General features: G+C 35.0%; 2 protein-coding genes across 2 annotated transcripts in view; one reads left to right on the top strand and one right to left on the bottom strand.

Moving 5' to 3' along the window:
• The window catches only part of LOC132908361 (putative mediator of RNA polymerase II transcription subunit 26), a 254038-nt gene that overhangs the window by 83768 nt on the left and 155773 nt on the right, over positions 1-14497 (top strand). The window lies entirely within an intron of this gene.
• On the bottom strand, positions 5206-9566 carry LOC132908247 (uncharacterized). The gene is made up of 3 exons (XM_060962054.1): positions 9374-9566; positions 7135-7556; positions 5206-6723 (listed from the first exon to the last, which is right to left on the bottom strand). Exons 2-3 carry the CDS (start codon positions 7551-7553, stop codon positions 6147-6149), a joined length of 996 nt encoding a protein of 331 aa, XP_060818037.1. The 5' UTR covers positions 7554-7556; positions 9374-9566; the 3' UTR covers positions 5206-6146.

Below are 14497 nucleotides of genomic sequence, written 5' to 3' on the forward strand. Positions count from 1 at the left end.
TATTCTATTAAAAAATTCCATTTCCTATATTCTCTGAAAATTCCATTTCCTACCTTCGACGTCTCATCTACATATAAAAACATTCGCACCTTTTTTACGAAATCCTTGCAACATGTTCATCTGAATATCGCGTATCGACCGGAGAGAAAACCACGGAACTAATAATTACAGTTACACAGTGAGAAATAAAAAGATCCAATAAATATACTTTATTTTAATTCATAATGTACATATTATATAAATTTCATATCTAATATCTCTAATCATCAATTGACAATCCTATAACTAACACCTATAACAACCAACACCTATAATTACTAATTGACGATTAATTTCATGAATAAATTAAATCAATCTCTATTTCTAACAATCAACATCTCCTCCTCCTACGCATTAATCGATCAACGCCGCCCGCAACTCTCCACGCTTTATCCATCGTTTCATTTTAAAAAGAGGATCTTCAGCGGAAACTAACTCTGTAAACTCTACAATCACTTGACGATCATCCTGGTCATACTCTACGTTCGTCATGCACTCTCGCGAGCGGATATCTGTTCGACATAAATCTTGATCCGTAGAAAACTCGGTTGTAGTTACGATCTATCGATGAACGATAATCGCGTACGTGCCCAGGGAATCAGATGTTTCGGTATCCAATCACCAAGGCCCTTCCATAGGATTGGCGTGGATTTTCTCGTTACCGAAACGCTGATAGTTATATCCTGACAAAATTGAGATACGACTGCCTTTCCCCTTCGCGGCGTCGAGAGCAACTTCATAGTGAATTATTGAGTTCGCGTGCGTGCTTCGTGCAAGGTGTTCGCCACTGACCTGAAGCTTTGCTCCGTTTTACTTAAGCGAGATGTATTTATGTGAGAATATTATGGTCTGGAACTTGTGGCCAGCATATGAGCCCCGTTCCAAATACCGTACAGTTTATAGACTTGCTCCAGCTTTTCGTGATCAACGCACGATGATCAACGGGTGGTCGCGGTACATAGATAACGATAATATCGGCAACGAGATCGTGCAGGAGGATACAGATATATGGGTGAATGGTATTACGAAATAGACAGGTAATTCACGCTGAGAACGAAATGGTTATTAATATCAATTGTTACAGTACACGAAGGCCTTGGATTTCTCAATGTATGTAGGTACAGGAAATTAGCGTGTAGAGAGTGTCGTAAATTGAGATTCTTAAGTGGCTTTAGATCGCCTTTACCTGGGGCCATTTGAAACGGTCGTAGCAAGGGAAAGTGAAATATTATACATAACTGGATGTACCTTAATCGATACCGTGTACTTATAAATGGAGGCAATTATTATTCGTAAGGTTATTTGCTAGTGAAGTAATGCATTTTTAGGCTTTTTATTTAAAGTTGCAAAGTTTTGTACAAGAAGTTGTGCACATTATTTACTGATGAACTGCGGATTTTGTGCAGTTTTATATTTTTATGGGCGGAACGAAAGAAATGGATCTAATATATATAAATTTGTTTTATCTATTGAGTACCATAGTTAACATTCCACTTTGAAGATTTTTTCAATTTTGTACATATATTATATATATTCTTTTCACACTTGAATTTATCGTAAACTAATTAAACTATTAGGTTGGTCTTTCTTTTGCAAACGTGTCTTTTACAACAGCGCACCTTCATATAAACGTCGCGGTGTTTATCTCAACATAACAAAATGGATCGTACGTTATTCGACAAAATAATATAAAACAAAAAACGTGCGTCTATTATTTCCTCATAAAACGAAAGAAACTTTTCGGACAACCTAATATATACAGTGTTAAATATTAATATATACAATTACGCGCTATTGAATTATCATTGCTTAAAACCCTCAAATGTTAAATTTCTCTCCATTGTAAAAATTCGTAATTTCCACTGTATTACCAAATTCCTCTTGATATACGTCGACATGATAAAAAGTCAATATCGTCGACATCTACTCGAAGGAAGAATCCCTTGATACGGTTTTCATAAGGGGTTCCAACAGCGACGGATACTCATAGAAGGATATCGTGCTTTTGCAGCAAGGATTTGACTGTTTGGACAGTATTTAAGGGAAATAACTGGAAGATATCCGACGAGTCGCTTGCTTTGTCAAGAAGTGTTCGCCCTTGTCGAAATCCTTATAACACTTATTCTACCTATGCGTCTGATTTGAAGCTACCGGCTTATCGTATGAATACATGCATTAAGGTGATTCTTGGGTCAGGCGCCAGTCTACATCTCGGCTGAGACATTGTACGTGGATTTCCGGCGAAAAATCCCAGTCCGCCATTAAATTCGCTTTAGGCAAGACAATGTTAGAATTTTTTGGCGTAAAACAAAGATTCCTTTCAGTTTATACGGAATATTTTCGAAATTTAAATTTCGATCGTGATTTTGATATTTTTACGCAATAATTTCTCAAACTATTCTCATTACTCGGAGAGGTGTTTTAAATAAAATTAAAATTTTATTCTGAGAAGGATAATAATATGTAACATGAGATACGATAATTATGATGGATACAAATTCACGGATACGAGTCTATATGAAAGTATCTCTGAGATTTAAAAATGATTTTTGCTTTTTTAAATGAAACTGTATTCTTCTATTTACCTAGACACGTGATGATTTCTAAAATAAATTGATTCTTGGCAAGCATGTTGATCTTGCAAAATTATTCAAGGTCATGTGTTGTCGTTCATTCTAGTTTAACATACAAATAAAATTATTTAATTTGATGTAGAAAATAGTTGAGAAAAGCTTAATGAATTCTATCGTAATAAAGTTGCAAATTACTTTTGTATTTAGAATAAAAATTATTATGGCGAAGAGTGATTCTTCAAAATCACTAATTAAATATGGTCTAAAGGAATAGTAAGGGTTTGCCTGAAGGTTAGGCTAGTGTGTATTTTTCCATCCGTAATAGACATATTTCCTATGATTCCCTCGGAGAAACTCGGTGTAACTATAAGCAAAAGACACCTGTGTCTTAATTAAAGTTGGCTGACTTCGTGCTCTCCGTGACCCTTCGTGTCACTCGTCGTCAGATCTGTTCCCCAGGGGTGTAATTTTCTCGCACCCCTTTACCACCCTGTTCCTTCCTACCAGCTACCGAGCAGAGCGCACACAGCTTATATCCACTTTCGTTTTAGACATTTGAATACGGTTACTGATTTCCTCGTCTTTGAATTCTCATTTATTTATACATGCAATAAAGTTATAAATATCAATATTGGCCAGAAGCGTTTCACAAACAGAGACTGATTTTCAATATTACACATCACGTTCATTCGAACGTAGAAGTTTCGTGTTCGTTTTAATTGAAATTGAAAGGAAACTGCTACCTTTTGATCAGGTACCTTCTGCTATTCTCAATATAGAATAATAATATTTACTTAGGATAAATGTTGAAGAAGTAATAAGATATTCCATTGTATTTCTATTGTATATTTTGCTCGTTTATTATTCATTTGTAAAATATTTTTACATAAATAGGACATGGCTGGATCATTTCATTAGTTATTTCAGTCTGATAGAAAAGTTTCCAATATTTCACGTACATATTTTCTGTAGTAAGATGAAAATAACGTGGAAAAGAAAAAGAAACTGGAACGTCTCGTTCACATTTCGCGAAATAACCTCTTCTTACTTCAGAAGTGAATATCTTCTTTAAGAATTCGGTTGGGTCGCGGTGATGGTAGTCTTTCTTGGTCTTTACTATGTAAAACAGCTTCTATTCCCTTTTGTCCATCGTCCGGGTCAGCGTTGATCGTTAAAGTTCTGGCCAGGCTGGTGACAGCTTCTGTGAACTGTGAATGGACAAGAGCTTACCATTTTCCGGCCCGTTCAATATTTATGTAGTATCTAAAAAGCTATATACTCGGATCTTTGGATCCTTTGGAGATTTTCATGCAGTCAATCGTCGAATCTTTTTCCCTCTGAATCCACTCTTATCCTGATATTTTAGACACGCATATCTTTTTTATACACGAAGAGAAAAAGAAAGTGTAATAATAAATTATCAGATACTTGGCAAAATATTCGATATCTTAAATATGGAAACGTTCAGCAGAAAATGGAAAGTTTGAAAAATATAATGGTTTCACATTGCCAAACTTCAGTGAAGATTTGATTCGTGAAATTTTATGATCGAAATGAATAAAGGAATTCGAGGAATCTTTTACTAACGTTGAGTTATACTTTCATTGAGGTAATTAGAATTCAATAATCTAAAACGAAATACAGAAATTGGTATAATTTTCTTATCACAAATATGCATATAATTCATCGAACTAACTTCCTTTTTCAAACTTATCTCTAAAAAAAAGTAATTAATTCTTCAAACAATCCGCTTTACCTAAAGAAGGGCAAACCTAGACGTACACAACAAAAATACATCCTTACTTACCTTTATTCCTCCAACCTATCATCATCGTAAAAAATCCTATTTGAAGATTCAATTTTCCTCTGCTGACACACGCAACGACCAACCTGTTAACTTGTACAGCAAGATACGGTTATAAATGTGTTGGACGCGATTTATTATCTTAATACTTGAGCATAGAACGTGGAAAATATTTTCCGTTAACACGAGAGTATATATATACACGTCCTAGACAGTTCGTTTCTCAAGGTTTTTCGGTAGTTTTATAAATGATCGCCATAAACGTTCGTGTTGGCGTTGCAATGCCACGAAACAGTGCGATAGTTAGCGGTTAGGAAAGCTGTACATCATTAGCTTCCAGGTGTTCGATGTCCCAGGCATACCCATCATTCCCTCATTCCAGGCGATCATGCCCCGGATCATCCCTCGAATGGCAGTGTAAGTTTCACTATCGTGTTCATGATACAACGAGATTGCAACGATCCAGAATGGATGGAAAGAGGGCGGAGAAGAGAGATAGAGAGAATCAATGAAGAGAATGAGTCGTATTAGTGACAAAATCTTTACTCGCCGCTTTCTCTAGTCGAAAATTTTGTCATTTCCTTTCTTTAATTATATTCATAAAAATATAACGATTTGACGAAATCTTTACATATTTTCTGAGATAAAAATTCCATCGTTTCCATTCTTTAATCATATTCATAAAAATAAAGTAATTTGACAAACTGTTCACTCACATTTTTCTCAAATTAAAAATTGTGTCATTTTCGTTCTTTAGTCGTATTCATAAAAAAAAGAAAAAATAACGCATAAATTTTCATTTGTTGTACTTGTCTCGCTTCTAGAAGAGAAATACATTTTTATTACAATGTTCGCATAATTTGTCAAGTTATTGAAAATCATGAGTTGAAGGGTTTATAAATTTTCTTGCAAATGTATCGTGGCAGACGTAGAAATGCGCATGTTCTAGTTGATGATATTGCAGATTGCGAATGTAATTAAGTTTGGATTTAGTTCGTTCATTGGAAAACCGAATCGATGTGCCGTTTAAAAGGAGGACACCTGTTAACTGGTATTAAACGCGTAATTGGAATAGTAAAAGTGCACAGGGTGGCGTATGTATTGTTTAATTTAATTGTATGCTTTGTAGTTTCTTTTTTGAAGTATAACAAGATATTTGAATCTTGAAGTAGTTTTACATTGTTATTCATAAATATATTATTACAAAATAGATAGGAAATCAATATTTTACAGGGTATCTACTGTATTTTTTAATACATCTTCTAAATCCTACTTCTCTAACGAATGGAGTTTGATTCTAGAATTCGAATTCGTTTCGCTTAGATGAAACACTCTTCCTCTAAGCTAACCTAATCGATGGTAACGTAATTAATAGTGTGGTATTCAATGTGCTTGAACTGTCTTCTGGAACAATGTATAGCTAGATGCGAATCGATACTTGGAAGTACTAACGACGTTGGTTTGAATGCTTGTACGTCTTCTCGTGATATATTGGAGAGATTAAGAACGTTTCGTCATTTATTATGAAACGCACGGCGCAAACCTTTCAATTATCATTAAGATACTAATATAATATGCGAATTTACTTGTAATTCTTCTAAAATATTTCTCAAATAATAAATATTTTTAAACAATATTTTATACGATTAAATGAAAAGTTCAAAAAACGTTTACTAAAAAATCCGAATAAGAAATAATCTTGTATCTATTTTCTTTATAAAATACTTGATCTATGAAAGATAATTAAATTCGCAGTTTCTTTCATGAGCGTATTTTCTAGCTGGTTGCAACTTGGCGGTGCATCCATTATACTTGTAAGCACACTCTTCCATTTTGTAATTGCATTTCTCTTGGTGCGTTTCCAAACGACTACGTTTAGGTCTCACTTTACATCCATATTCGGCCCATCCGCAAGGAACTTGTTCGTCAGGATCGTACTCTCCTTCTGACGAAGTATCGTCATCACCGGTATCATATTTCTGATAGTTACATTTCGTTTGATGTAACTGCTTTCGTCTTCTAGGCATGTTCACCATGCAGCCATATCTTCTGTATTTGCATTCAACTAATTCTTCAGGATCTTCATAATCGTCACTCGAGATGGTCGCTCGTTCCATGGAATCGCTAATGTTCTGCTCGTTGAAACGATCCTTGTAGATGCAATGGCTTTCGTGAATCGAAATCCTCCAGGGTGACGTTTTCACATTACAACCCACTGTTCGATAGGTGCACTCGATCAAATCGTCGTCTTTATGGGCTACGTCTGTGGGAAGGTGTTCCTCCTCTAAGTGAGGACGAAATTGACATCTGAAAATTTAAAAATACAATGTGAACACTTTCGCTCTCTCTCTCTCTCTCTCTCTTTCCTTAACAATGTGAACACACGATCATTTCTTTTGGATTGAATAATAAGTTTGTTCATTAACGTATTTATAAGTATCGTATTCTATATCAATATGAAAGAGTGATACAAAAATTATTTACAGAATTCAAAAATACGTATTTTCTGAGAATGTCTTATTTTCTTATTTCTATGTCTTCTTTCAATTTCAATTTGAACGTTGAATTTAAATCGATGAATATGTTGATCGGTCAATGCAAATATTTCATCTACAAGAGAATTTCGTAGATTTATTTCGAAATTATTTTTCAATTATATTCGTGTTATGTTTCGCTTGTATTAAAAATGACTTTATTAAAAGTTGCAACGTTCTTTACCGAGACTCGTGTAGGTCCACCAAATTTATCGGTACTTTCACCCAGCAACCCAGATGAGCGTACGCACATTCATTTAGTTCTTGATCTTGAAGTGGCGGTGATGGGTAAGAGTTTCTCTCGTGTTCTTGAAACTCGTCCAATTTTGGAGCGCTAGGATCATATTGATGGAACTTGCGTGGAAGTGGGTGAGGTAGAAAATCTCCGGTTGGCGATAACGATGAAGACGTTCGTGTTGGCATTTCCATGTGTAACGGCCACTGACAAGTGGGGCAGTCGTAGTAATAAGGTTTGCAACGATAACACATTGTATGATAATTGGAGCAAGCGTATCTGGGCGTTAGTTCCATTTCCATCAGGCAGATCGGGCAGACACCCTCGCTTTTGAATCTGTCGTACAGATTCGGGTACAGGCTACTCATGATCTGATAAAAATAATTAATTATTTAGTTTATTTGCTTTTTGGTAATTTTTTAATTTCATTTTATAAGTACACGATGATATTGAATGTTGAAGAAACGAATGACGTGCTTCCACGAGTTGATACTGTTAAGGTTATTCGGTGTATATGGAATTGAAGAAATGCGTGGGTAAATTGTAAGGTATTGAAGGTATATATATTGTGAATAATAAAGTACAAAATGTGTAATACAATGTAAGCCGATCCAGATCCTCTCCCTAGCAACGTTACCCTGAGATTCAAACAACTGCCGAAACCAACGTCGCACGTGTAGCACTTGTGGTCTGTCATCCACGCATTCTTTTGTCTACGCGCTATCGATGACCTTAGCGCTTGAGAAACCGAAGACCAGATGTAGAGTTTTCTCAGAAGTGACGATCACTTCAACAGATACATTGCAAGAAAGTGGCAAACGTAATTGTAAAGTCTAAGATAAATTTAAAGAGCAGTATTTATAATATCATCGCTTTTCAATTTATTTATTAGAATATTTATCGCGGATGTCTTTAAACGTAGTACGATTGCGTTACACATGAATTTTGCATATTGTGGTTAACACTTTGACTGCCACGGTGGTCATCGATGACCGAAGCTCTTGGACTTCTTACAATTGTAAAAATTGTATGAAAATTAGTTAGGGAATTTTGAATATAACCGATAAATAGAAGATACTTTGAAATAAAAAGTGCCCTATTGAACAATTTTTATTAGAACATCAATAAAAAGAAATGAGAACGAATCTTGCATCTAACGGTGCACTGTTTGCATCCATATCTTTGAGGGGTAATCTACGAATATTATTATAAACACAGCTTAGAAAATAATCGTAAAAGCTGCTTTATAATCGTATAATTGAAGTTAGAAGTGTGCACATACCTTACTATTATATATAGAATGAGCAAATACTGTTTACTAATATCTTCTACACGTTTCAACAATCTATTCTGCACGTTTTGCTTACAACGAAATAACAAATGCGAATGGTTTGTTGAAATAGACGAAGCCTTGTTATAATATGTCACTATCAACTGTTACCAAGGCGCCATGGTGATCACCTGTGACCGCCAATAAGATAAACGGTCCATTGGGGAAGAATGTTGTCTTACATCATCAATTTATTATTATTTTCCCATTATATGCTTTAAATAATAAAAATACTCCCGTGGGGTCCTGAGCGAAACGTATGATTTCGGCGTGACAGTCAAAGTGTTAAATCTATTAAGAACAATGAAAAGCAGGTGTTATTCTCACATTAAACACGCGCAATTTTTTATCAGCTGATTGATTATCAAATCGGCTATCTTTAACCGTCGCTACGGGCTTAACTCATTGGCCACGTGACGCAAGAATACAGCTCAGACTTGTTCTATCTTATCTTATTCCATTGAAACACGAAGTATTGTTTTAATTCCAAATCGAACATTTGTTAAAACATTGAAACCTTAAATAGCGGTGTACTTTTATTTTCTCTATAACTTGAACAATTCGTAACCATCTATTATTGTTTGAATCTAGTAAACAGAATCTGTGGATAGGACAGTATTATCTTTAAATTCCCAAATCCAGCGCAAATAATTTAATAAAATCCAACACGACAGATCGGCATAGAAAATTCACAGAAAATGTTGCCATTTGTCCAATTTCTTATCTTCCATATCATAGCATATGACCAACACTTATTCATTCACGCCATAACGACGCTCACGTATCATCTTTACACGTTCGTTCACACACACATACACACATGTGTATATTAAAATCGATCGTGGTGAATTTACTCACTCGACAGGTTGTTCTCGTCCTTGCGAGCGTTGGGCGAAACTGAAATTACGGGCGCGCGGGGCGAAAGGAGAGAGAGGAAAAAATAGCTGTCGCGGCACGTACGCTTCTGTGACAACCGGCACTGTGTGTCATCGTCCAACTGTCAGCATTCCCTTATTTGCCAAGACCGATAGCGCGACTTTATCTGATAAAGCCCGCTGCTTCTTTTGGTAGGGAGTCGTTTTTACGCGCAGCGAGACGCGAGAACGTAACGTACGCCTCAAAAACCGAATGATTTCCGTAGAAGATGAAGTCGGCTAAGGGGGAATCGTCGTTGTTCTCGTTGTTATGCGCGAGTCGTCGAAACGAAAGGTAACCGAGGTATTTATTATCGTTGCCACGTTCTCGTGAGAAATAGCAATGGAAAAAACAGAAGAGAAGAAAAAGGAATACAATAAAAGGGAGGAGGAAAAATGAAAAGAAAGTTGAGAGAGTTGAAAGAGTACAAATTTTTTCGAATATTTTGTTCTTTCTCGGTGGCTGGTTTTTATGTTTCAGGGGATAGATGGAATTAATTACGAAGTTTACATGGACGTGAGATTTTCAGATCGCTATCAGATACCGGCGTCGCTGTGCCGCACGACGAAGATCGTAACGTGTGACGGATTTCTGTTTCCATTTTGATTACTTGACCGGTCCATGGTGACAGTTAATTATGGATGAAAAATCGTAACTGGCCGATGTGCAGTGTCACCCTTCTATAGCGGGACAACCTCGTTATGCTGCTTCCATTTTAGTTCACCCTCTGATGGTCATCGTTGATAATCTTCGCGTGAAATCTCGGATTATGTTTCATGGGTCGCGTTCTTGGTGCACGTCCCTGTTACTCCGATTCATAGATTGAACACTTAGGTTGCGTTTGTTGAATATTCATTTTTGAGGGGATGATTTGGTTATTATTTCATAACAAAGAGATACAGGAAGAAATTTGTTCATTGCGATTTCTAATTTAGTAGGATATTGCGATGGTTCGTACTCGGTTTATGTAATATGTCATTTCGGGTTTTGTCGTTAATTTGATATTATGATAGCAATAGTCGAATTAAAGTAAGTCGAGATAAATGCATTTTTTGATAAACGATAAACGTATATTCGTCATAACGTTTTAATACGTAGCTTTTCTTATTTTATTTTAATCCTGTTTTTAATTTGTGTTTTGCAACGGTATAATGATAATTGTAGATAAAAATGTGACTGTTATTTCGGTCTCAGATGGTGCAATGTAATTGCTGGTTTCTATGTATCAATAATGAATATCGTAGATATTTTAATTTTATTCAGTACCGTTTTGTGGCCAATTTAAGAATATTTTATTGTCATATCGATAATATAGTTATTGATAACGATATTTGTTTAGAATGAAGAATCAATGTGGAAAAATATCGGACCTCGGCTTTCAATTGGCTGTCTTGCACATCTAGTTTCACTGTGTTTCCTATTGTCTGTATGTTCCAACGTTTTATCAAGTAGTTTCATTTTAATGCAACACAAATGTTTACTTGGCTCTAAAGATTAATTTGTCTTTGGATAGCCGCTAGTTTTAGTTGATAACATAAAAACCACTTACAAATCTCAAAAATAGAATACTGGTAAACAGACGAATAAAAAGCACAAAGATATGATGATTATAATACGATTATTCTTATTATAAAACAATATTAACAATTCATATGGAAATCATAGAATCAGAATATACATTGATACGTGTAAATCTACAGAAATGTTCAAAATTTTCCACGCATTATCAATAACAATCATAGTCACTACTACCTTCCACGAAAATCTATCTCTATAATCATCAAATGTATCTCTAAAACAATAAAGCAATCTTTACGTGCTCTTAAATTCCGTTCTAGTAATTCGTGCCTGTAACGAAAGTATTCGTCTGCAATGCACGCGTCACGAAACCAAATACGAGTACACGCGTATGATATTCTATACCCAGCCTCATAACGACCATCCCTCATTTGAATCCCTATACGAACGTCACATCAAAGATATCCGAGCAGACCATCCCTCGATGAGGGTGTAACACCCACTGACCATAAGTCACTTATGTAAATCCGTGAGATGGAAACACGCGTCACTTCTCGGCGTTGCGCGATGTCTACGAGCAAACAAATTGAATTTAATATTCGGCGTTTCCATGGGTTAGCGTGGTCTTCGTCGCTGTTTTAAAGTTTTACGACAACGCTTCGATTAAAGTTGTTCGTCTGGGACGAACGAAAATTGCGGAATCCTAATGATACAGACATGAAACTGTTTGTAGAAAAGACGCGATAATTTGTATGTGTTCGATTGGAAATTTTGTGAATACATATTTCGTTGATGTTATTTGGCGTTGAATTTTGAATAGAATAGAAGTAGCGATGATTTATATGATTTTCAAGCACTGTTTTGATTAGTTGTAGTAGTCATTCATTTGAATTCTTCGTATTTCGTATTGTACTAATTGTTGGAAAGGTAGAAGATATATTTGATGAAGACAATGCTTTAAATTTGTATATCGATAGTGTTTCATATTTATTCTGCAATATATGGTTTTGTAGTTATTTAATCTAATGTATTTTATAACGTTGCGAGATAAATTTATAATAGAATATAATTGCGCCAAATAATAATATTGTGTGATTGTTTCGTGAAATACACTGAATCGTTCTGCATAATGCAAACACGGTACGTATTATAATCCTCTCCCATAATACTGTAACATATAATACTGTTATACATATGAAACGTGTCTTAATAACAAATAATAGTACATTGTATCGTCATTATACGTGACTCAAATATTAAACAAGTAATTTATTTAAGTATCTTTCTCGTAATTTCAATTAGATAAAACATATATTTTCCTACATTTTTAATCACATAGAACTCAATTTCGTAGTATGCCTCATCTTATCAACCATTTTATTTGTCACAGAATAAATATATCACATCTAGTAACAATACAATGTTATTAAGAACACCTATTCCGAAACTTGTGCAATTTCTTCTAAACTGAATCACGCAACTTCCTTCGATTCTCTTGGTTTTTTTCTTCGCGTTATTTCAAGCCGTCACGAGATATCTTACGATACATCTCGCGATCGTGACATATCGTACTTCTCAGACAGTGAAAAAAGAATACCGATATTACGTTCTCGATATTTCAGAAGCTTTTATCTAAATCGTTTAGCCGGCAGCAAGTTCGACCTCTTTATTCGTATGCACGTCACACCTCGCCACAATAATTCGCCAGAACTTATTTACCAGTCATTGTCCCTCTCTGCAGTTTTAATGGGTCAATGAAAGAAAGGTGTGCGCAGCTGCATTCAGGCAGCCCACAAAACAGCTTAATGAGATGCTACTCCTTTTTCGTTCATTGAGTTCGGCACAGAACGGTTAGAGGGAGAAAGAAATGGCGTGAAGGCACGGAACTACAGAGGCAAGTTAACGAAATAAGCTTGTGATTGCGTTTCGATACCGAGGCTATCGGAAGAACGTCAATTTATTCGCGCTTAGTACTTCCCTTTCTGTATTTTATTACTTTTTTCGGCTTAATTTAGCATTTACAAATAAAATTGTTAATAAATATGAATATATACATATATATTCCTTTTCATTATTTTCTTGCGTTAATTTATTATTTATGAGCAAAATTATTAATAAATATTGATTAATCGATAGAGTGCAGATTTTTGTACATTCTTTATTGAAAATACGAAAATGCAAAAATACATAGTATTCAAAATATTATAATGTTGATTTTGTTTTGAATTGGATTAAAAGAGCAAAACTGAAAAGGGAAAATGTACTTTTTTCTTTTTTAAGTTATACTTTTTCGAATAATTCTTGCTTTGGATCGGTAAAAATGTACAGCGTAAAAGTTCCGCAGTGAATTGGGATGGAATTGCCAGGGAGAAGCTTCGCAGAATCGCAAAAATGTTTCAAGCGGATGTTTGTGATTTTTATTCCTCTGTAGCGTAGAAAAAATTTTCTGCGTTCAACTCTTTTCTTTTTTATTTCAAGTACGAGATACAAGCATAGAGTCAAGCAAGAATCGAAATTCTCGTGACTAAGATACAATACGTAGCTACGGAGTTCTTGTATCGATTATAGCCGCGAAGATAACATCGAACGTGACCGTCTTAAGAGATTTTGAATATGAGATTAGGCTCGATTTTGCACCGTAAGCATATTAATCGAGTCAGTATCAAAATCGTTAAACTATGCAAAAATTGGTAATCATACCGTGTTTCTTGCATATTACTAAAAGTACCAATTAAGTGTACTTTATTCTAGCAGAGTAGTTCAAATAATAGGATTTGCAATAAATGAATAATGCAATAACGTTACACTTTACGTTCAACTTTATAGATACCTTGGCGAAATGATTTGTATATATAGAAATATTCTATTACCGTGAACACATTATCGTAAAAATTAGATACCTAATTTTACTTATGTGAAATTGCTTATTGAAACAAGTTTGTCGTACAGTCGTTTCTTGCTGATCGATACAAGCGATACGAGAGCATTGTGAAGCTTAATCCGCCAACTACCTCGGTGATTGATTCGTACGTATTCTCGAGCTCTCCTTATTGGGCGTAATCGATCTTTCCCTCCCAGCCTTTTTTATTGTAAAGGAGAATCAGTTATCGCGTTTGCTTTCACTCCAGCTGAGCAGTTCCATTTTGTTCGATGGTGAGACGACGGAAATAAGATTTCCATTGCGCGCACCTTCAAGTGTAAAATTTGTGCAACATCAATCTTACGGAGATTAAGTAGAATAGAATAGAATCTTGATAAAGAATGTTCCTGGTAAATTCTACACACGAAAATGAATATGTATGAAATACGAAGATTGAAAACGATGTTATCATCTTTCGGCCACCGTAAGCAATATATTTTGAAACTTAGTCTTTGGAACATATTAAAATATTCGGCATCGTTTATCGTGTCTGTATTATTACATTTTCTCACATTTATAAGTTATAATGTACTCGTTACCTTTGAAGATCTAGTAATATTAATTATTAATATTAGCAATACAATTATTATTTTTAATAGTACTTTTTCAACACATATTTAAATATACAT

Source organism: Bombus pascuorum, chromosome 1 (genome assembly GCF_905332965.1).
Source record: "Bombus pascuorum chromosome 1, iyBomPasc1.1, whole genome shotgun sequence".
NCBI lineage: Eukaryota > Metazoa > Arthropoda > Insecta > Hymenoptera > Apidae > Bombus > Bombus pascuorum.